The sequence below is a fragment of the Carcharodon carcharias genome, chromosome 3 (assembly GCF_017639515.1).
Source record: "Carcharodon carcharias isolate sCarCar2 chromosome 3, sCarCar2.pri, whole genome shotgun sequence".
Classification (NCBI taxonomy): Eukaryota; Metazoa; Chordata; class Chondrichthyes; order Lamniformes; family Lamnidae; genus Carcharodon; species Carcharodon carcharias.
In genome coordinates, this window is record NC_054469.1 from 209,127,175 (window position 1) to 209,152,011 (window position 24,837).

The 24,837-nt window shown below is 42.7% G+C and overlaps 1 protein-coding gene across 1 annotated transcript; it reads right to left on the reverse strand.

Moving 5' to 3' along the window:
- Window positions 1-842: 842 nt before the first annotated feature.
- Window positions 843-20,955, reverse strand: LOC121276081 (peptidyl-prolyl cis-trans isomerase FKBP1A-like). The gene is made up of 2 exons (XM_041184019.1): window positions 20,798-20,955; window positions 843-1,140 (listed from the first exon to the last, which is right to left on the reverse strand). Exons 1-2 carry the CDS (start codon window positions 20,953-20,955, stop codon window positions 843-845), a joined length of 456 nt encoding a protein of 151 aa, XP_041039953.1.
- Window positions 20,956-24,837: the final 3,882 nt, after the last annotated feature.

Genomic DNA, 24,837 nt, shown 5'->3' on the forward strand with positions numbered 1-24,837 from the left:
AAGTAGGGAGGGATGAGGCCATTGAGGAATTTAAATGCATGCATGAGAATTTAAAAATGGAGACATTCCTTGAGCAGGAAGTAATATAGTTCAGTGAGCACATGGGGCAATGGGTGAACAGGGGTCTGTGCAAGCTGGAGCACTGGCAGCAGAATTTTGAATGACCTCCAGTTTACAGAGGTTGGAAGATGGGAGGTCAGTCAGGAAAGCATTGTCTCATGTCTCAACGTAACAAAGGCACGGCGAGGGTTTCAGTAGCTGAGACAGAGATGGGAAATCAACGTCAGAAGATTATGATTTTAAGTCCTTCTCTCCCGAGACCTGATCATAAAACTTAGGCTGAAGGAATGTTATGATAACTGAGGTGGCAGTACTGAGAGAATGTTGTGATAACAGAGATGACGTATTTTGCATGAGACATTGTGGATTTAAAAGATCCCATGGCATTATTGGAAGAAGAGCAGGGAAGCTATCCTGTGCCAATGTTATCCTCAACCAATATCACTAAAAGCAAGTATGTCATAAATGATTAGCTGTTCTGTTTTACTAACAGGCAGCTTGATGTTCATTCTTGATCATGCACAACTTAGAATTATCAGAAAGCAAAGCATGATTTTCTTTTTAAAAATAAATAAATAAAGCTCAGGATTAAGATCATCAGGTTTTAAGTTACAGCCCAAAAGGAACATGAGAGAAGCGGATTGGTTGCTGACATACAGCAGGTTGTGGATGGGGAAGGTAAATGTAGTGTGATTATAGCCAAGCCCTGCATATTCAATGCACAATCTTCAAGCCTGCTCATGTTTATGTGTCAAAAGCAGGAGACAAACCGATTAATGATTTCACTCAAGTCTCAAGAGCTTTACATCAAAAATCAAAGTAGCATTAGGTGGAATGAGGCCAGGGTGGCCAGCAGCTCCATAAGCATAGTCAGAGGTGCAGGTTAGTTTTACTCTCTGTCCAGTGCTCATCTGAACTAATCCTTCTTCCCAGCCCTTGATGACCTGATTTTCACCGATTTTAAATTTAAATGGCTGAGCTCGGTCCCGAGAAGAATCAAACTTTGTTCCATCCTTCAGTGACCCCGTATAGTGAACCTCACAGAACTGCCCAGCCTTGGGAAAGGTTCGTCCTAAAGTGCTGGGGGAGTGGGGGTGGAGTATCATATTGCTGTTTGTGGGAGCTTAACTGCGTGGAAATTGGTGGCTGTGCTTCCTACATTACAAAAATAATCTATATATCAATATATAATAACTATATATCAAAAGTGCTTAACCGGCTGTGAAGTGCTTCGAGATGTCTTGCGAAAGGTTCCGTATAAAACGGGTCTCCTTTCTTTCCTACTCCAGCCACTCATCTCAGATAGCTACATAAGTAGACAGTGTGTCTGAGTTCTTGCATAAATAGGGCATTGACAGACCACCCTATTTTCTGTCCCACCACCCTGGTTATGTGGGCAGAAGCAGTTAAAGTTGGCCCCATGTTCTTAACAAGTTCAACACTGAGGTCAGCTGAACTATTCTCTTGAGTTTAACAGAATTGAAGGGAGCAAACGGGATTAGAATGGAGCAGGGTCGATCCAGCTTAATTCGGTTTAATCTTTATTACCTGGAAATAGCTTGAAACTTGCTGTCTATTACAGGAATGTTTTTTTAAATCACCAACCCTTCATTTGTTTGACTTAAACACTATATCTGGTGCACAACTGGATTTGGTTTTGACCAATGTAACCATTTATCCAAACAATCATAGGCCACATTCTAATAACATTCAAGGAGATGAAAACCACGTTAAGGGGACGAAGACAGGAAATCACTGGCTTTGTTTCATTTTGGGCCCAAAATTACTTTCATTTTTGTTTCTAACACTGTTCCATTTTGATTTCTGCACATCGCTATTCTTTTAAAAGAAACAATAACTACAGAGATAAACACAGATACTAATTAGAAACAAATCAAAGGCAAAAGCTGACATATATTGTTGGGTTTGTTGGCGTATTTCCAATCCTGGTTCAGTGCGGATTTACTCAGAGGCTCCAAAGAAACCCAGGTTGGCTTATTTCAGCAATTACACTGCTGCTTCTGCTCTGTGTTGTTTGGCCCGGGTGTTATTTTTGTTTCATGTTGGACCTGCTCTTTCCTTCAATCTGACTTCTGGCAGTTTTTGTCTGGTGGGGAATTCAGCACTGCTCCTCCACTCAGACTTCCAGTTAAAACAGCAGATGGGTGACCCAATGGTGTCATTGGACCCTGAAGGGTACATTTAAAGAGGGCCCAGCAGCTTTAGGGAGGGTGCCCTTACTGCCTCAATGATTTGTGTGACATATTGTACCAAACCAGGAAGTATTTGATGGCAATAAAAATGGAAAAAGGCTGAAAATACACAGTAGTTCTATCAGCATCTACCAGAGAAAATGCTGGCTGATATTTCCTACATAGATAACCAGTTAAACAAATAATTGTTGAACGAAAGTACTGGACACTCTCAGTCCAAGCAGTGTCACCATGCATTGATGAGTCTCAGTTTGCAGAACATTTTAGAGGAGACTGAATAACAAGACAGAAGGGCTGGGGAAATCAGATTCTGTTAAAGATGACCATTGGAATTTGCTGCTTTGTCAAGCAGTCCAAAATTGTATAAACAAAAGTTACTTCAACCCCACCAAGGATCACTACAAGGGGAAAATCTCCAACAACAAGGAGTACTGTGTGAGGAGTCTACACTTTAATAGAGAATGGAAATTAGTGGGAGTGGTAATTAGTAGGAGTGGTCTACAGGCCCTCTAACAGTAGCCACAGTGTAATGCAAAGTATTCAAGAGAAAACATTGTGTGCTTGTGATAAAGGGACGGCAATAATCATGGGTGATTTTAATCTACACATAAACCGGAAAAGTCAGATTGGCAGCAGTAGCCTGGATGAGGAGTTCTTAGAATGCTTTCGAGATAGTTTCTTGAAGCAGCATATTCTGGAACCAACCAGAGAGCAGGTTATATTAGACTTGGTATTGGGTAACGTGACAGAATTAATTAATGACCTCAGAGTAAAGGAACCCCAAGGTAACAGCGAACACAATATGATTGAATTTTACATCCAGTTTGAGAGGAGTGGGTCCAAGACTAGTATCTTAAACTTAAATAAGGGCAACTATGTCGGTATGAAAGCTGAGCAAGCTGAAATGAACCGGGAAACTAGGCTAGAGGATAGATCAATAGGGAAGCAGTGGCAGATATTTAAGGGGATATTTTGGAGTATTCAGAATAAGTACATTCCTACTGTAAAGAAAAATTCTAAGGGGAGGACCCACCAACTGTTGTTAACTAGAGATATTAAGGAAAGCATCAGACATAAAGAAAAAGCATTCAACTCTGCAAAGATGAGTGGCAGGACAGATCATTGGACAGAATATAAAGAATGGCAGAGAATGATTAAAAGGTTAACCAGGAGAAAGAAATTAGACTATGAGAGGAAGCTAGCTGGAAATGTAAAAATGGGTAGCAAGAGTTTCTACAGGTACTTAAAAAGGAAAAGAGTAAGTAAAGTAAGTGTTGGTCCTCTGGAGAGTGACAGTGGAGAATTAATAGTAGATAATAAGGAAATTATGGAAGAAATGAACAAGCATTTTGCTTCTGTGTTCATGATAGAGGATGGAAAAAACATTCCAGTAATAGCTGCAAATGAGGAGGTGAATGGGAGAAAGGAACTTGGTGAAATTCAAATCACCAGGGAAATGACTGAGCAAATTAATGGAGCTGCGGGCTGGCACATCTCCGGATTCCAGTGGACTACATCGTAGGGGGTTAAAAGAGGTGGCTAATGTGGCAGTCGAAACGCTGGTGTTAATTTTCTAAAATTCGCTAGATTCTGGAAAGGTTCCATCAGATTGGAAAATAGCCAATATAACCCCTCTATTCAAGAAGGGAGGGAGGCAGAAAACAGGAAACTATAGGCCAGTTAGCTTGACGTCTGTCATGGAAACGTTATTGGAATCGATCATTAAGGAGGCTTTGGTGGACACTTAGAAGAGCTCAAGGCAATTGGGAAGAGTTAGCATGGTTTTGTGAAAGGGAAATCATGTTTAACCAAGTTATTGGAGTTTTTGAAGGAGTAACGTGCGCAGTGGATAAAAGGGAGCCTGGAGACATACTGTACTTGGATTTCCAGGAGGCATTTGATAAGGTGCCAAATCAAAGATTATTACAGAAAATAAAAGCACATGGTATAGGGGGTAACATATTAGCATGGATAGAAGATTGGCTGGCTGGCAGAAAACAGAGATTATGCATAAATGGGTCTTTTTCTGATTGGCAGGATGTGATGAATGGCATCCTGCAGGGGCCTGTACTGAGACCACAACTTTTTATGATTCACATCAATGACTTAGATGAGGGGAGTGAAGACATGGTAGCTAAATTTGCAGATGACACAAAGATAGGTAGGAGAGTATGTTTTGAGGAGGACATGAGGTTGCAGATAAATATAGATAGGTTGAATGAGTGTGCAAATGGAGTTTAGTGTGGGAAAATGTGAAGTTGTTCACTTTAACAGGAAGAACAAAAAAAACAGAGTACTGCTTAAATGGAGAATGGCTGCATAATTCTGAGGTACAGAGGGATCTAGATGTTCTAGTATGAGTCACAAAAAGTGGGTATGCAGGTACAGCAAGTAATTAAGAATGCTAATGGATGCTATCCTTTGTTATGAGAGGGATTGAACATAAAAGTAAGGATGTTATGATTCGATTATACAGGGCATTGGTGAGACCGCACCTCGAATACTGTGTGCAGTTTTGGTCTCCTTATTTAAGGAAGGATGTAAATGCATTGGGGGTGGTTCAAAGGAGGTTTATAAATTGATACCTGGAATGAGTGGGCTGTCTTATGAGGAAAGGTTAGACAGACTGGGCATCTTTCCACTGGAGTTCAGAAGAGTGAGAGGTGGTTTGATTGAAGTATACAAGATCCTGAACAGCCTAGACAATGTGGACATTGAAAGGATGTTTCCTCTTGTGGGTAAGTCCAGCACTAGGAGGCACTGTTTTAAAATTAGAGGTCACCCTTTTTAGACAGAGATGAGGAGAATTTTTTCCTCTCAGAGGGTTGTGTAATTTTGGAATTCTCTGCCTCAGAAGGTGGTGGCGGCGGGATCATTGAATATTTTCAAGGCGGAGGTAGATAGATTTTTGTTAGACAAGGCAATCAAAGGTTATCGGGGTTAGATGGGAACGTGGAATTCGAAACACAAGAAGATCAGCCATGATCTGATTGAATGACAGAGCAGGCTCAAGGGGCCGAATGGTCTACTCCTGTTCCTATTTCTTATGCTCTTATGTTCTTAGAACACTGTGTGAGGTGACTCTCCATTGAATAACATGTTTCTGTTGAGTATTTGGGATCACAATATTGTCAGGGATTTAGATAAGCTATGGAAAAAGATCTGGAAACAAATTGCGTGTAATTGTACATAACTAGAAAAGGACTAATTTCAGTTAATTAAAAAAGGAACCAGGCAAGGTGGATTGGAATCAAAAATTTGTGGGAAAGTCAAAATTGAACAATAGGAGGCCTCCAATGAGCAGATAGTTTGGGTACAGAATTCACAAGCTCCCTCAAAGGAAGTGCATCTGTACCTGGAGCTCCCTAATGCCTAAAGCTATGAAGATTAACATGAAACAGCAAAAGGAGGATATGACAAATAATACAGAAATGAAGTAAAGAACAAAATTGCATACTGAAAGTGCGGAGAAAATCTAACAAAGGGAATAAGAGGAACAAAGACAGAATATAAGAATAGATCATTAGCCTTCATGAAAAGGAATCCAAAAATTGAGAATAAATAAATCAATTGTAAAAAGCTAGTCAAAGGAAAGGTGTGGTCAATTAAGGACCAAACATGAAATAGATCTTGTGGAAACACATGGAATAGCTGAAGTACTAACCAAGCACTTCATAAGAGTCAGTCAGCCTAACATCGATGGTGGAGAACCTGTTAGAGACAGTAATTTTGAAAAATGCTCACTGGTACTTGGAAAAGTTTGGACTAATTAATGAAAGCCAGCATGGATTTTTGATTAACTTGATTAATTCAGGTTCTTTGACGAAGTACCCCAGAGGGTTGATGAGGGTAGTGGGCTGATGATGTGTATACGGACTTTCAAATGGTACTTGACAAAATACCATTTAATAGACTTGTAAGCAAAATTAAAGTCCATGGGGTTTATTAGGGGGAAGAAAGTAAGTAAGAATTTATGGTAAGGGAGAATTCATTACAAGGGAATGAGTTGCTTAAATTAGAATCTATAGGCAGGCCTGCGCAAAGCAATAAATCAACAGTTAAACAGTTAAACCAGATGAATTTTGTACACCCGCAGGGCTTGCAATCACCAGCAAGACTGGACATGAAGGAATTAAAAATAAGATAGATTGGGTGTTCTGGGAGTCAGCCTGGAGACTTAGGTTGCAAAATAACTAAGATTAAGTTTGCTCTTCAACAGATAGGGGAAGGACAGATGGTCCCAGCGTAGGTAGGAGGGAAGGTCTTTGCCTGGGTGAAAAGCGATGCCAGAGATGTATGTGATCAGTAAAATATAAATATTCTGAACACTTGTAATTTAGCAGAGTGCTATCTCAAGCTGCCTTGAGATGGTTCCTTCCTTGCAATTGCTCGAATAAACAACCATGACCTGTATCTGAGCCTCCTGTGGTCCGTTTGTCAAAGTTACCACAACAGGTTAAAGGGACAGAGGAGGCAGAGATACAAAATTGACAATGGGACAAAAAATGTAGAGTAGTGGTAAACGGCTGTTATTCAGGCTGAAGGGACATGTAAAGAGAAGTTCTCCAGTAGCCAGTATTAGGACCACTGCTTTTTTAGATATTTATTAATCTCCTGGACTTCAGTATTGTGGATATTTTTTTCAAAGTTTGCAGATGATACAGAACTAAGAAATATAATAAACATTGAGAAGGATTGCAACAGAATTCAGGAGGACATAGACATTGTGAGGTTCTTGGGACAGAAACAATTACATATTCAGCCAGAGATATTTAGAATTAGAACTGCACAAGCTATTAAACATGGATCCTTCTTTATCATTTATTTTTTCCTAGCAGACTCTCTCTGGTGGCCCATGTGTATATGCAGGCTTCAAGTGGACAAAATGCACAATACAATTTTCAATACACTACATCTGAACTGGTGAAATGGACAGACACATCACAGATGAAATTTAATTCAGTGAAGTGTGAAAAGATATATTTTGATAGAAAGAATGAGTAGAGGAAATAAATGCTACTATTTTAAAGGGAAAGGGAGGAACAGAGAGACCTTAGGGAATATGTGCACTAGACTTTGCAAGTGGCAGGACATGTTGAGTAGGGTTCTAAAAAAAAGCATATGGTGTCCTTGACTGTATGTGTAGAGGAATAGAGAATAACAGCCAGGATGTTACGCCAAACCTTTACAAAACATTAGTTACTACACTTTAGGAAGAATGCCAAGGCCTTAGATTGGAAGAGATTTACTAGAATGGAACCAAGGAGAAGGGATTTTATTTAGGTGGAGAGACTGGAGGAGATGGGTTTGTTCTGCTTGGTGCAAAGAAGGTTAAATGGAGATTCGATAGAGATGTTCACAATCATGCATGATGTTGATTGGATAAATCAGGAGAAACTGTTTTCAGTAGCACAAGGGTCAGTAACTACAGCATCACAAAGTTAAAGTGACAGGCAAAAGAGCTAAAAGCTGCTTGACACATTTTTCACACAAGTTACTGAGATCTGCAATGCATTGCCTGAAAGGGTGGTGGAAACAGATTTCATAGTGATCACCAAAAGGGAATTGGATAACTAGTTGAAAGGAAGATATTCACAGGGCTATGGCACAGACCCATGGTGTGGGGCTAACTGGATAGGTCTTTTAAAGAGCTGGCATAGCTATGATGGGCCAAATGACCTCCTTCTGTGCTGTCTCATTGGGGATACTGTGTAAGGAGTCTACTCATCATAGTGATTACTAGGTGAGGAGTCTCTCCTTCAACAAGGAAGTCTGTCAGGATTTGTGCCATCTCTTGAAATGAGACTTTCAACTAAGAAACAACATCAGCCCTCTGTTTATAATTACCATTAAAAGTAAAGTGAACATTACACATTTTGTACTTCAAGGCCCTGTCAAGCAGCAGCTGGAGACTCAACATTGTTCTTGTTTTGTGTATCCCTTTCTTAATTGCAAACACACATGGTCCCTTTTGACATACTTGTGCCCATAAAATTTCAACATGTGGATTCAGCAGGACTTGGAGAAGTAGGTACAAATTTAGAAAAGGTGCATCATTCTAAGTACATTGAGTACCATCAACTGCACACATGATATGCTTCAAGCACTTGCACATAATTTCCATTCTTCAGTGGAAGAGGATTCCAGTTTTACTATCCACATGTTGCAACCACATGGAAAGTATTGTGCCTGTAAATGTTTTTATCTGAGAACATTCACAATATACATATCCGCTAAAACCCAGAGATTCTCCAAGGGCAGGAGTTTTAGTTCGGCAGGCGCCCGTGATCAGCGGGTCCAGGTATGGCCGGGGAATGGACCTCTGACCGCGATCGGCCCCCGACCGTCATTTCACACGGGCTGGCCAATTAACCAGCACGAAAGGCGTGCTGAAATGATCAGCGCTGCCGGGGTGGGGGTGGGAGGAGGGCGAGCGCTGAAGTCAGCACGAGCACCGGGGAGCGTGGAATGAAAGCTCCCTGAAGGCAAGAGAGCTGCCTCAGGGAGCTGAAGAATCCAAAAGTTATAAGTAAAGATTTTGAAATGCTAAAAATAAATGTCCATGCATCAGAATCAGCCACCTGCACATAAAATTCTGTCCAAGCATTTATATATACTTTTTTAAAAATTAACATGGATAACCTCATCCTGCCCTTGGATGTGATTTCCTCAAAAAGGCAAAGGCCGCCTGGCCGATTCGTCCACCCAGCAACCGTAATGTTGGGTGGGCAACAAAAAATCTCCATCAATTACAACGTTAATGGCCATAATGTCACATGAGTGTGTGATGTTGGGACACTTGCCAGACGTCATCATGCGCTATTTCATGCTCGGGCACACACCCACATGCCGAGTGAAAAATTCTGCCCCAACCCTTCCAAGGCAAAATCAGGTTCACAGTTGACTCCTTGAAAAGGAACAAAGGATATCACCACACATCGCTGTATTCCCTGGGAGCATGTATACAATGAGGCCCATTAGGCAGACAAGAACATCACTGAGCAGGCACGGCTGGTGAAACAGTGGGTCAAACATTTGGAATGGATTGCAAGTTCCTCACAATAAAGACGGAGCCGCCAGAATGGTGTTCCTGTTATACATTGTTCACAGCAGAAGCTCGGGACGGAGGCATTTGACTGAGTTTGGACAAGGGGCAGTGTCAGGTGATGCCGCAAGAGGAGGAGAGGCAGAGGAAGAAGTTTGCAGAAACAAAGTGGTTGCAGAGGGAAGCAGCAGGGTTTTGCTGACCTATAGCCAAGGAATTCTTCCACTGAGGTTGTTATGGACAGGGATGAGAGAGAACAGAAACCCTTGTACCCTTCCCTTACTGTCTATAATCAGTAAGTTTTTGAAAAGGAAGATGAGGGTGTTTCTTTATGCCTGGGTGTACAGTCAGTTTGAATAACTAGCAGCACACCTTACATTGGTTTAAATAAAAAGAACTATTCATTCACACATTCAGCCTGAAAAGCTAACACTACATCACTCACACACACACACACACACACACACATACACGCGCACGGATAGTACACTTTTACAAGTTACAAACAAAGGAATAGTTTGTAAGTCACATGATTGGCTCGCCTCACCTCAGTGTAGGCTTGGTGAAGAAGAAATTCTTTTCCGCTCTTGAAGTGTTGCTAGGTCAATTGATCACCAATGTCATCTATCAAAGTTTTTTTAGGATTCCCTCAAAGAGGTGGATTTTCAACAGATCAAGAAGTTTGTCGCTTGCAGTTTTATTATTAGGATGTTGGTTTTCTGTACTGGTGGACTTGTAAAAGAACAGGTTTAGAATCCTTATGATGATGCAGTCTCCAGTTATAAGGCATAGATTTTGCTACATTTTGCTGCTGCTGCTACTACTGCTTGGTGTGTTGTTTGCAAACTGACAGGTTTCTCCCTGGCTCTTGGGGTAATAAGATTAATTATCTGTGGTCAGTTTTGGTCATGGGACTACGTGATCAATACTTCTATTGTGTACCTAGAATGATTTGAAGTTAGAAGCTATTGCTACACAATGGGGGAATGGTTGGTGGCCATTCACACTTTCTTATGATGAATTCGTTTCTCTCCAGGTTTCTTCATTAAGTTTTGAGCCCAGAGACAGTGAGTCCAGGAGTCCATACAGTTTTAGTTAAGTCCACAAACAATAGAAAGTATGAATTCCACAAATGGTTTTGGCTTGTTATGTCCTTGAAGGGGAAGCATCCCATCCACGGTCACTCAATTAAACTTTCTGGAGACTTGAGGTAGTTCTGAGTCTATACAGAAATTGCAAAAGTCACCTGACTTTCTGCAGCTCTCTTAGCAGCCTTTTAATGTGCACTTTTAAAAGAAAAGGCAATTCAAGCCAGTTATATACTGAATGCAGTCCATGTTTAAAGTTATGAATATGACATGCCGTCACTGGATATGACAAGCTCCAAAAACCAGGAACCATTATGCAATTTAATGCACATTAGCTATTTGACTTTTGCCATTTATTTAAGAAAACATTCCTTACTGATGTCTTTGCCAATTAACTTGGAAATTAAACCTTGTGATCTTTGTGCCAATGTGCTTTCATTCTTATGAAAATGGATCTGCAATGTTTAAAGTCACACATTGCTGTGCTGTCTCACTTGTGTGAGGCCCATAGCCGGTACTTCAGTAAGAGTGACTAAGAGCAATTCACACCCAAAGACTTCACTCTTCCAAGTCTGATGTCAACCTCTCTATTGTATATGAATACAAAATTTACACGTAAAACAAAAGGAAATTAGGTGCAACAATTCTTTGCTATCACTCAACCCAATCTTAAAAGCCTTTGTAACATGATCCTCATTTACATCACTCCTGAAAGTTTCTAACTGGTTTGATCTCATGCTCTGTCTTCAATTATGCCAGAACTTCTTGCCCCTAATTTTCACTTTGTGCCCGCAAAGATTTGAAGAGGACAGCCTCACTTAGACATACTCACATTTTTAGCCTCTTATGTTTTGACCATTACATCTTTACACTTTTCTTTCCCTTGCTATTGTGTTTTAATGAGGTAACAGGGAGGGTTGATGAGAGTAATGGGATGATGTGGTGTATATGGACTTCCAAAAGACCTTTGGGTAATGTACTACATAATTGGCTTGCCAGTAAAGATGAAGGCTATAGAATTAAAAGGACAGTGGATGCATGAATACAAAATTGGCTAAAGGACAGGAAACAGAGAAGTGATGCTGAGCGGTTGTTTACCGGACTGGAGGAAGGTAATGTTCAGGGTTCGGTATTATGGCCATTGTATTTCTTGATATATATTTATGACATAGACTTGGGTGAACGGCATAATTTCAAAATTTGCAGATGAGACAAAACTTAGAAATATAGTGAACTGCGAGAAGGATAGTGATAGGCTTCAAAACAGGCAGGTGAAATAGGTGGACATGTGGCAGGTGAAATTGAATGGAGAGAATTGCAAAATGATACATTTTGATAGGACAAACGAAGAAAGGCAATGTAAACTGGAGGGTACAATTCTAAAGGGGATACAGGAACAGAGAGACCTGGGGTACATGTGCACAAATCATCGAAGGCGGAATTATGTGCGCACACAACTTGCAAATGCTGCCTCTGCATTTGGGTCTGAGTCCATTTAACAGGAAAAATCCTAGGAGTTATCTCACAGCCCAAACTTAAAGAACAATATAAAAACAGATTTGAACCTGTCCATCACAAAAACTGTTTTATTAAGGCCTGGCATTCTTATCCGTTCTACGAATGGAATGGCTTTGATTTATTCCTTATGAATCAGGGCTGGTTCTTCGCCACAGCGGAAATTTTCTTAATTGACCACAAAGAATTGAAGATTGAGGGATAACTTGCAGCATTCACTACAGGACCATGAAGTTGTTAGAGGTAAATTATTACTACGTATGCTGCTGCAGTCGTGTCTAATCTGAAATTAGTTCTGCAGGAGACTCCTGTGAAATGTAAGCATTTGTTTTAGAAATATTGTAGCAGGCTGTGATCCCTATCTGTCATGGCAACGGATCTTCAGTAGTTCAGTGAAGCCACATGAATAATTGCCTCACACTGTATTTAAACGAACAAAGCTGACCATCCAAAAAGCAGATAAATGTAACATCATTTAAGTGGTGACTGTTGTTCTTCAAACTGATTCTGATCAAGGATCATTTATAAATGAATCTCAGTATGATGCTGGACAGCAGCAATTTGACTGGTTTATGCTGTTGGTGTATCGTGAAAGGGAAGAGGACAACGCAGATTCTCAGCGTATTCATACAGATCATTCACATCAGCATGACATGTTATGGGACAGGCAGGGCTAAGAGCTTCCATCAGCTTTATCATGAATTCTGTTTCCTTGAGAAATGAAGGTCATCATGAATTTAACTCCACGGTCTCTCAGTAAGAGAAACCCTTACTTTCCCACCTGCTTTTCTTGTCCTGTACCCAAAATTCAAAATTATTTTACAACGATGGTAAAAATGTCAGTGGATGAACACGCTCCGCAAACACTGGGCTGAATTCTCCCCCCGTTTGGAGGTGGGGGGGTGGGGTGGGGGGGGGGTTGTGCGGGGGCGGGCTGGAGCGAGGGAGCACACGATCGGCGACCCCCCCCCCCCCCCGATCGGGAGCGCGCCGCCATTTTACATGGACGGGCCAATTAAGGCCCACACACATAACGCACACTCGGAAGCAGCGCTGTGCGGTCTCTGTGTGGGCAGTGGGGGGGGGGGATTCCCTGAGTTGGGGCCTGCGCTCCTTCGTGCACACGCACCTCAGGGAGATTAGTTAAATTTTTGAAAAATGTAACAATGGGGGGAAAAAAATTAAGTACATGTCTCTCATGTGAAACTGTCACATGAGCTGGGACATCTCCATTAATTTTTTCAAAACATTTTATTTAATTAATAAACCCTTCGTGAAACCTCATCCCGCCCGTGGATGAGGTTTCATGAAAAATGAGAAGGCCGCTTGGGCTCTTCGCCTGCCACCACCCCCCACCCATCCACCCACCCCCCCTCCCCCCGCCAACCTTAATGTTGGACGGGCAGATTTCTCAACACTTTGTTAATGGCCTTACTAGCCCTTTGACAGTTCAGCAGGCACACAGCCGACGTGACTGTGCACCTGCCGAACTGACAATCTAAATGATGGGCGCTCGACATTACCGCTTGTCATTTAACGCATCGGCAAGCGGGCCTCGCTCACCCATCGCCAGCGGAAACATTCTTCACACTGTTTTGGGCAGACTGCTTTGTAAACAGCATCTATGCTACACATACAGTTGTTAACTTCATGGGATATGACTACTGAACTATCTAAATTAATGTTAAACTCATTCTGTTATATGGGTTACAGGCATTCAAATATAGCAGGGGCAGACTTCAATAGGCTTCACCTGACGTTCTGGTTCAGAATTATAGCTTATGCATGAAATTTTCCGAGTTCAGGTTTGACTGTACATATTATATCCAGTTGGCTTGATTTCTAGCTAATCTTTCTTTTCTTGTGCTGTTTGAATGATCATATTTCAGTCACTTTCATATCTGTTGTCTATCGAAGCATTGTAAGATGCCTGGTATAATGAGGGTTAGTTTAAATTTAGAATTTAGATTAAGCGCTTATACTTTATTCACATCAAGGGATGTTTTCTGCCTTTGGAAGCTATGTTGATAATCTTGTCTTTCTTTTATTTCAACTGCAAGGATTAGTAATGCTAATTATTTCAATTTTCTGTTGGGCGGGTACATTCGCTCAGATTCTGTTGGCTTTACTGTCAGACCAAGCAGGATTCGCCAGCAGTAACGCACCTCTCTGATGGTTTAACTGGTGAAGTAACAGCAAGGATGGCACTCCAGCACCAGAAAATGGTGTAAAAAGCTAAGCAGTAAAGTGAACTTTTATAGTCAGATCCCCTGGAAAGGCCATTTTAGGATTTTGAGAGACAATTTTGCAATTAGTCAACAGCACTAGAACCAAAGCATTTGCTCAAATAAATTCAAGTTGGCCCTGCATTTTCAAATCAGAAGCCAAATAGAAACTGAGAATTTAAAAATTCTTTGTTCATCATCTGCTTGTGTAGTTTGTACTAGACACTTTATTTCAAGAAAGGAAAGAAAGACTTGCATTTATACGATTCTTACATGACCTTAGGTCATCCCAAAGTGCTTCACAACCCCAGTGAAGTAATTTACGAAGCATAGTCACTGTTGTAAGGTTAGAAACAAAGCAGCCAATTTGCACACAGCAAGCTCCCACAAACAGCAATGGGGCAATCAAAGATTTTTAGAACTTGTATTCACTTCCCAAATGGACCAGTAAAATAAAAGTTTTAAAAAAGATAAGAGAAACAGACATCTTATTTGCACAGGTTTAGACAAATAAATGGTAAGAATAGATACAGTGTAAGAAATGAAGTAGCAGTGATAATAATTTATGATAATTACACAGCCAAGGCATTAGCACCCCATTTCTGAGTTTCTTGACTAATCACAGAGCCTGGGTATGGTGATGACACATGTCTGCCAGGGGATGGATTTCTAGTTAAAAGGACCCCTGAATTCCCAGGGTTCCTGAGGCTCCAGTGACCACAGGGATGGTAAGAAGACATGAGAACACTACCCCTGGGTCTCTGACTCTTCCCTGGAGATCGTGCAGCAGAATCTGAGGGACCGAAGTGAAATGCTTTTCCTGCAAATAGGAGGAAAAGGTCAATCTGTCAAACCAAGTAGGTATGGATGGAAGTGGCCAATGAAGTCAGCACCAGAAGTGTGGCCCTCTTGAACATGGATACAGTGTCTCAAGAGATTTAGTGGCTTTGTGAGCACAGAAAAGGTGAGTGACATTCCAGATCAGATGTTACTGACTTCCGCAGCATACTCTCCTGCACTGCACTCCTCAGAGCAGCACACATTGCAACTGAACTCATTCCCCTCTATCCCCATCTAAGCAGCGAACACTCACAGTCACCTTATTAAGATCCACATCCATGCCTCACAGGCAACGTCCATGAGTGTTGCCATTGCATCCACTTTGCATAATCCATTTCTCACACTCCTAATTCAGCCTTCTCTCTTTGCAAGAGAGCGCACAACTCCAGGGAGAGGGAGAGAAGCAGGGGGTACCTTTCAGTGATAGTCATCTTGATGGCCACTGTATTGGCCAGGTCCCATCAGGTCCACACTGGACCTCTGTGTCCATTTCCTTTTACCCTGTGGTGCAGCATGTTGCTATGGAGAAGGCAACTGCTGCTGCTGCTGGTGTTGCTCCTGCTGCTGTTGGCATTGCACCCCCTCTTCTTCCTCATCGGAAGTCCAAGATAGAGCTGCACAAGGTGTTTCCATGCTGCAGTGACGGCTGACAGCAGGAAAGTGCAGATCAAGGTGAGTAAAGTCCAAAGCAGGTGAAATGTCACCTAAAAATTTGGAAGGTACCTGTAAAGCAATGAAATCAGGCTTTCTAAACAAATGCTATGTGCATTGGTAGACCAGTAGCTTTGTAGTTTCACTGTTCAAAGCTCATCAGTTTCATTGATCAATGGTTCCACACTGTGCCTTCATTTGGTTGACCTTGGTGAGTTCCACGTCATTTGAGAAATCCATGTGTGGACTGTTAAAGCCAGGATCCTGTATTATATCATAATTAATTACCTATGTGAATAGCGAGTTACTTATCCAACAGCTCCACAGGGGATACCTGCTCGCCCATGTGAACCCTGGAAGTGGGTGGGATCACATAGGATTCCTGAACCATTGGCATTTTTTAGAGCTTTAACCCACTGGCCTGCATCCAAACTTTAAAAGTAGTTAAAATTCTGCATAATTAATTGGAAGGAAAATAGTACATTTCAGCAGATATATCCAGTCCTTTTAAAAAAAATTGTCTTAATAGCATCATTAGAATAGGCTACTTTACTACAATGAGCACACTTCAAAAGCAAGTTTGGGAGCCTTGAGGTTGTGAAAGGTGCGATATAAATGTTTTTCTGTATAACCCCAATAACCAGATTAAGTGAGTCAGTTGATCCTGAGCCAATATGTACTGAGGTGTCCTGTTGCACAAGCCCTTGCAAATTATATTTGTAGCAAAAAGGACTGCATTAGAGAAGGGGTAGTCCAAATACAATAACAACTTACATTTGTATAATGCCTTCAGTGAAGTAAAACATCCCCAGGTGCTACACAGGAACATTGTCAAATAAAACACCCATGCAGGTGGTCAAAGTTTGGTCAAAATGTCGGTTTTAAGCCCTGATTTTAACTAACATGTCCACTGGGAATAGGGTGAGGTCAGGAGAGACACCCATCTTACATCCCACCTGATTGTATTCTGTGCGATTTTATGAGTAGAATTGCGTGGTTCTTCTGCCTATCCTGAACCTGTCCCATTCTTACTGGACGTAGTGGATTAATTTTGAGGCTTATGTGCCCATTGCAGGGGGCTAATCACAATGTCACATGCCATTTGATCAATGTGTGAAAATCAGAGGATGTGGTGTTGGAAGGACAGATAGGAAGTAGAGAGGAAGAAGAGTTTGCTTTTAAAAGTCTAATCATATGTACTTGCCTGTGTTTAGAAAATCTGGCCCTTTTCAATTTCTGTAAAAAATTAATATTTCTAAAAAGTCTAGTGCTTTTGGTGAGCCTTTTGTAAAGGGGGTTAGTGATAATCTAGTCTGATTTGAGTGTCTGTCATAATAACTTATCAGACTATCATTTGAAAAGTGTATCCCAGCAGATGAAACTTCACACATTAGTTACTACAAGACTTCAAAGATTTCCTTCAGATCATTTTAATTTCAAAACACTAAATTAAACAAATGTGTTTTGTAGCTCAGTAGGCTGCTTTGACATCCACGTCTAACTACAGCCACTGTTGCTATAGGAACACCACATTATCACAAAAGCTTAGTTTATTATTATTCATGCTAAGAAATTTAATTTAATGACCTGCCCCAAACTTAAGATTTCCTTGCACTGTGTACATCAGATCTCATTGTGATACAATGGGCTGGGAGACAAGCAAAAGTGTGAAGGTCCCTGGGAAACAGTTGGTTGTCCCTTAACAAATACCATCAAAACTAATTAACTGGTCAATCATCTCATTTGGTCTTTAGAATTTGACTTTGCTGTGTGCAAATGGACTGCTTCACTTACCTATGTAGTAATGGTGACTGCACTTCAAAAGTACTTGGCTGTGAAACACTTCAGGAGTCAGATAAATAATTCTACAATAACTACTAGTTTGTTCAAATTTTGAATTGAAATTTGTGAATTGTAGGAAATAATTTGCTCATAGAGAAGCCCCATAAACAACGTCATAATAAATGGCCAGAAATACTTTGTGCGCTGTTGGCTGAAGGATAAATATTGGTTAGTATGCCAAGGGAGCCTCTATGGTTTCTTCCAATATTTTCCATCCATCTGAGAGGACAATTATGGCCTGGCTGAATATGTCATCTGAAAAACAATGCCGTTGACAATGCAGCATTCCCTCAGTACGGCACTGAAGTATCAGCCGGTATTTTGTGCCCAAGCTTCTGGAGTATGACTTGAATGCATGATCAGCTGACTCAGAGGCAATAGTGTTACCACCGAGCCAGGCTGACACCTAAAAGAATGCATTGTATCCAGAAAGATCCATGTCCAGAGTAATTAACAAGGTTTGGGAATAAGTTGCTTGACCTTGACAAATGATCACACTGTTGGAAGAAAAGGCATTAAAAAGTGGCTCTGACAAGATATGGCAATCTTTGGGAATAGTATAGAGGCAGAGGCCTTTGGCAGTAAAGCAGAGTGCAGCGTAAAGCCATGGAGCCATTGTGGATAGAAATAAGTGCCAGGAACAGGGCAGCCAAAGGTAAAGTCCACATACTGTGATAAACACATCAACTACTGTAAATGGAACAGGAAGGTACCCACAAAATATCCCTGATGTCTTGAGATGGCAAGCCAACTATTTAACCTCAAGGGGTTGATTAGAATGTATCAGTATCAGGTCTCATAAGTGACATAAATGATGTGTGCTGCCTGGTTTAATTAGAAATAAACAGCAGTACAGCAATATCAAAAGAGACTTTGCTAACATGCAAACCAAAAAATATTTAGTAACATTGTATACATTCTCAAGTGTAATGTAATTTATACAACTTTATACAAAGTGCTTTCAAAAAATCGTGTAATAATTGTCTCTTCATATTCTGAAACAATCATACTGCAATTTATGCAGAGTCTAAAATCTGATGTCAAATACTGTCAAGGTTGCGCTTTGTACCACCTGTGTTAAGCATTGGTTTGGACAGAGTGGGAAATCTGGATGCTTTGGACTTCTTTAACAAAACCCAATTGACTTACCTTCTATTTAAATGAATGGTCTGAAAACCGGGTTGGTGGGGTGGGGGGTGGGGGGGGGGGCGGTGAGCGGGGGGAGGATCGGGGTAACGCCACAAGCATGCCGCCCTCTTAGGCTAATTCTCCTCACTGTGCTCTACTCAGGTCATGTGCAAGGTCCAGGCAACAAAGACAAAGACCAAGCCCATCAGACACAAAATTTGACTCTCTTGAATTGCTAAATTCAGCACAATGGGAGCAGGCAGATAAGAAAAACAGCAATGGGCCCGCTCCCGGTGATTTCCTGCACAACCCATACCGATTGTTATATTTGTAAGGACGATAATCCCATTGCCCTGTGTGTCTCGTACATAGACTGGGAACAGCAGAGTGGAAAGAAAGCGATGTCAGTCAGCATCTATTGCTGATTTGGTGCCCAGCCTTCCATCTTGAACCTCACAGCTCCTGTTAATGCCCTCTCTTAAAAAGAATGCATTGTATCCAGAAAGATCCATGTCCAGAGTAATTAACAAGGTTTGGGAGTAAGTTGCTTAACCTTGACAAATGATATACTGTTGGAAGAAAAGACATTAAAAAGTGGCTCTGACAAGATATGGCAATCTATGGGAATAGTACAGGGGCAGAGGCCTTTGGCAGTGAGGCTGTGTGCAGCATAAAGCCATGGAGTCATTGTGGATAGAAACAAGTGCCAGGAACAGAGCAGCCAAAGATAAAGTCCACACACACTGTGATAAACACATCAACTACTGTAAATGGAACAGGAAGGTACCCAGAAAATATCCCTGATGTCTTGAGATAGCAAGCCAACTATTTAAGCTCAAGGGTATGTAATTTAGAATGTATCAGCATCAGGTCTCGTAAGTGAAATAAATGATATGTGCTGCCTGGTTTAATTAGAAATAAACAGCAGTACAGCTGACACCCCCCTCCACCCCATCCCCACTCCACCCCACCCCACCGCACCCCATCCCACCCACACTCCCCACATCCCCTACCCAGCCCCCTACCCTCCCAGTGCAGTTTAAAAAAAAATCACCATTCAACTTTCAGGTGAGGTGCATTAGACTTCCTTTTGCTGTTGCAGAATTAGTGGAAGTATTTTTATTATTTGTTCATGAGATGTGGGCGTTGCTGGCTAGGCCAGCATTTATTGCCCATCCCTAATTGCCCTTGTTCAGAGGGCATTTAAGAGTGAACCACAATGCTTTGGGTTTGGAGTCACATGTAGGCCAGACCAGGTAAGGACAGCAGATTTCCTTTGCTCTTTGGGAGGGGTGTTCTGGATTTGAAAGGCTTCTGAACAGAAACCTTGCTCCCAGTCATGGTGGTTGGAGTTACAGTTCCCTCTTGGGCTGCAGCATGGCGGGGAGATGGACCAGAAGCAGCAGAGAAGAGGGACTGTGTGTGAGCAAAGAGCATTCCTCCTGCTGCCAGCTCAGCCAGGAGAAGCATCAACTTGGACTATGCTAAACAGTGCCACCTCCTTGATCTGGATCCACAGTCACAGCACAGAGTGAGAATGGTCCTGCCAGTGGCTGTCACCATCTTCCAGCTGCCATGTTGGACTAGAGGGTGACTGCTCGGCAGCAAGGGTTGCCCTCTCTACACATGGCTGGTGACTCCACTCTGCCATCTAACCACACGTGGACAGCCTTTCTACAGCCAGAGCCATGCTGCAACTAAGAATGCTGTAGAACAGACCCTTGGTAACCTGAAACAGTGGTTTCACTGTCTGGACTGCTTGGGAGGGATTCTACCTTACTTGCTGAAGCGTGCCTCACAATTTGTGCTTTTCTGTTGCATCCTCCACAATCTGAGAATGCAGCTTTGGCCACCAGGCTTTTGGTGTCCACTTCAGGAGGAGGATGAAAAGAAGGAGGAGGAGGAAGAAAGGAGGCAGCTGGGACACCATTGCTCCAGACACACCGTCTGTCAGCAAACTAATCAGACTCCAGTTCCCCTGTAAACATATTCCCCGATTTCCCATTCCCCATGTTTCTATCTTTTCTCCTATGGACCATCACATTGTCCTGCTGACCAAAATCCTGAAATGAAATACACCACAAAAAAAGCCATACCATAACAACCTTTTCCAACACCACCTCCAATATTACATACAAAACTGAACTATATCATCCTTGTGCATTCCCTTAGCCTCTATCTTGCCTTTACCTGGCCTCGTCCTCCAACACGTTGCCACCCAAGTGGCTGCAGATGATATGCTGGAGACTGCTGCCTCTCACTGGGGAAGACTCCGGATGACCATGGAGGACATCCCTGAGCAGTCCTGGGCCTTGAAAAGCTGCGTTTGGACATTGCCAATTCTGCATGGGCGGCAGCAGTCTGGGTTGCCTCGATGAGGGGCAACAACAGGGTGAATGGCAGGGAGGAAGTGGTGGGAGCATGACTGCTAGTTTGGTGTGAGAGGTCAGCAGGCTTGTGCAATGTAGAACTGCCACTCCTTGGGGTAGCACCTCAGCAGTCCTGGTAATCTGCTGAAGCTTAGATTGCTGGACTGCTTGTGATACCTTTGAATACTGGTATCTGCAGCTATAATGACAGGCACCTGAGCCTGCACGGCATGAAGCTCAGCTTTCATGGCAGCAAGCAGAGGTTTCATGACCTCAGCCTGAGCTTCCACTGTAGCATTCAGATGTTGACTTCTTTCTGCCTGGGTTGCAATGGAAGCTGAGAGATCAGCCATCAGCTGCTTCAACACCGCTGTATCTGCAAGTGATGTCATGGAACTGGCCACCACTTCCACCCTGGAAAGGGTGGGTTCCAAGCTCTGTGTGATGCCCTGTGCCAAGTTAGGAGCCAGACGCCCCCCCCCCCACGCTCAGCGACAGTGACAACAGGATCTTTGGTGGACCTGCCAATGGTCCAAACATTTCTGTGTGCCTGTCCATCATCCATTTCCTGTAGGATGGTCCATTGAAAACCTTGCCTGAGTCCTCTGCAGTAGGACCCGTCTGCGACTTGCCCTCTGGGAAGCTGGCACAAATGCTACCTTTTCCTTACCTTGCTGTGGCTTACTCCTGTCCAGTGACTCACCACAGGCAGGACCCACCTCAATATTCCCGTCTAATGTACATACAGTGCTAATATCTGAACTGGTGGCTATGTGTGTCAAATCAGGTGACAATGCTTCTTCCTCAGACGTGTGTCCTTGTTCTCAACCTTCATTGTCAGGCACGACTGGCTTAGCAGGCAGAAATGCTTGGGTATCTGAAAGCATAAATGCACAAGGGGAGGTTTGTGGAAAGGGAAAAGATGTAATAAATAGAAAGTAAGAGGCACATGGTCACACCATCTACAGCTTGTACTTCATACTAGATTGTGAGGTAAGTGTGAAGTATTTGAAAAAGTGCATGAGGCAGGAACATACTGTCATAAAAGATCTGGAATTGAAAGCTAGTCTCAGTAATGGTGACCATTAAACCATCATTGATTGTTGTCAAAACCCATCAGGCTCACTAATGTCCTTTTTAGAAGGAAATCTGCCATCCTTACCTGGTCTGGCCTACACATGACTCCAGACCCATAGCAATGTGGTTGACTCTTAAATGCTCTCAGGGGCGATCAGGGATGGGCATCAAATGCTGGCCTTGCCAGCAACATCCGCAACCCATGAAAGAATAAAAAAAAATCCTGGATGGGTCCCACCATTGCAACAGCCTCTGTGACAGCAACGCCAATAATGCACAGCACCATCTCTTCCAAGTGTTTCTTAGTACATGCAGTCGTGCCTGATCTTGCCAGTTCTTTCCTGCTTCCTCTTGCTATGTATGAACTTGTCCTGCATGAAAGGGGGAAGAGTGTCAGTGAGAGTGTTGCGATGTGTTTCATTGATTTGCCTTTCGTAGCTGAATAGCTGCAAGCATGGGGAAATTACAAGATGTAGGTGTGAGGCTAACAGCTGTGGTAAGTGAGTGAGGATGAGGTAGAGCATATGAATATTAGGCCTGAGGCCTGATTGCTAGAAATGGTTGATGGGTGACTGATGGGCGTGTGGTATATTGAGCAGTGTGTAAGATTGGTACTACAATTGATAAAAATGGTATTTGAAGATGCATTCACTGACCTTGACAAGCTGTGTAAGGTCACTAAACATTTTCCAGCAATGTATCCAGGCCCTTGGCGGGTCAGACTTCTGGCATTGACCTCCATGGCTATCTGCTCCCATTCCCTTCAAAACACTTGTCTGCAGGGCCTCCTGTTCCCCCCCCACCCCGCCACCCCACCCCCCCGCCTTCAGATATATGACTTATCTCCTCCCTTTCTGAATTCATGCCTGTGGCACTGTATCTGAAAAACTGGAAGCCCCCTCTCCCTGGCTTGGTGCCCCATTGCTCTAATGTCTTCCTGCTTGGAAAGTTGGAAGGTTCCACCCCTCTAAAAGGTGTAAGCTCACTTAAATAAGTGTAGGCTAGCTTCAGTTGATGCCACCCTCTCATGAACCCAGGGTCCCACTGAGTATGCAGCCACTCAACAACATGTTTAGAACTGGGCTGCATGCCACAATCATGGGAGTTGGTCGAATAGCATGAAGTTTGTGTGCTCCAGTATCATTTGTATCAGACCATGGAGCCACCGTGCATCACAATGTCCTATCCCGCCGACTGGCCATATCCAATTTTATCTCCCATTGTATTTTAAGTCTTCACATACACATTATCCAAAGTTGTTTGAAAAATCCCATCAATCTTTATTGGATGAGGACTTATCCGCTGAATATGATAAGTTTGCCCGGAAAACATAAGGGTCAGGATTTTTAGGATGGTGGGGTTTCCTTCCCCACCATCTGAAGAGTTGAATCCCCACCATTGCTGTCTGTATTGCAGCCATTTAATGCTCAACAAGCGCCGGAGGTGGGACTTCTGCCCATCAGTTGGGACGAAGTCTCACCCCAGAGTTGGAGGACAATCTGATTGGCCATTGGCCATCAGCTCTCTAGTCCCTGCAGTACCAGGAGCTGCAGTGGACAGGACTGGGACTGCATGCAGTCCTCAGAGCCTAAGTCCCGGGAGTCCAGAATCAGGTAAGTGCAAGGGTCTCAGGGTGGGGGGTTGAAGGAGAAGCCCAGGGGAGTGGGCAGACAGAGTGGGGTTGGGGTCCTTCTGGTGTTGGGAGAAGGGGCAGCTGAGACCTGAACATGGTTCTTTTTCAGGCTTCCCCTTTGCCCCTGAACTTCTCCTGCCAGCCTGAGAATTGAGGCTGGGCGGGAAATAGGCTCTAAGTGGTCAATAATTGGTCACCTAAGGGCCTCAATTGAGGCAAGGGTGGGTGGGCCAGCCTAGGCCTTGCCCGTCCAAGCATAAAATTGCAGAGAGTCTGGGAGTGGAAGGAGCCCAGTGTGAAAACTGTCCGAGAAACTTTACGGCCATTCACTGACCGCAAAGCCGCTGACAGGGGAAGGTAAAATTCTGCACAAGATCTGGGTCCCCTGCTGATGACTGACTGACATGAAGATTGGATAGCTGTCACTGGATCTCGCAGGAGACCCACCTTTCGACTTTACCATATAGGTCAGACCATGCATCAGAGATGACAGGGAGCATATTAGCTGCAGGTCATAATAGTTGACTCTGCATTTTGATAATAGTTGATTATGCCAGACCTGGCATAATAAAAAGAGCCACTGGCGTGTTTGATAAAGCAATGCAAAATTGGTGACGTGATCTTATTGCAAACGATTGGACAATTTCTGTTTGGACGATTGATGGAGAGGTTCTTTTCCCAGCCAATGGGCTCAATAGTCAGGTGCAAACTGAAAAATAAACTTCTTCACGACTGACCTACCATGAAGTTACTCAGACTTCCCTTGAGCTATATGTGTTAAAGCAAGTGATTCCCTGCTAATCATATAAACTAAACACCTTGGGAACTAATGAACCATGAAGTTCACATGATTGGCAAGAAAGGCCATTAAATATATAGGCTATTCACTTTTCCTTATTATCACCGAAAGTCAAATTGAACTGAAGTACCAAACTCTGCGATAAGTCTCCAGATTTTTCTGACTTTTTTCACGCTGAATCATCCTTATAATTAACTAATTAAAAAGCAAGGCAAATCCTTCAAAATAGCACAGTTTAAGTAATTAATTCCAATTGCACAGAAGCAGTCATAAATATAAATAGCTATGTGAGCACATTGACCCAAATCATTTACCTGCCCTTTAACATATATGGGCTGCATTTTTGTCTGGG

What these genes read in the sequence shown, in the direction of transcription:
- LOC121276081 (XM_041184019.1), bottom strand. Translation starts at nt 20,955, where the DNA reads ATGCAGAATTGGCAATGTCCAAACGCAGCTTTTCAAGGCCCAGGACTG. An exon ending in GTGTTGGAGGACGAGGCCAG is followed by an intron (nt 1,141 to 20,797) that starts GTAAAGGCAAGA and finishes CCACTCCCCCAG; the next exon opens with CACTTTAGGACGAACCTTTC.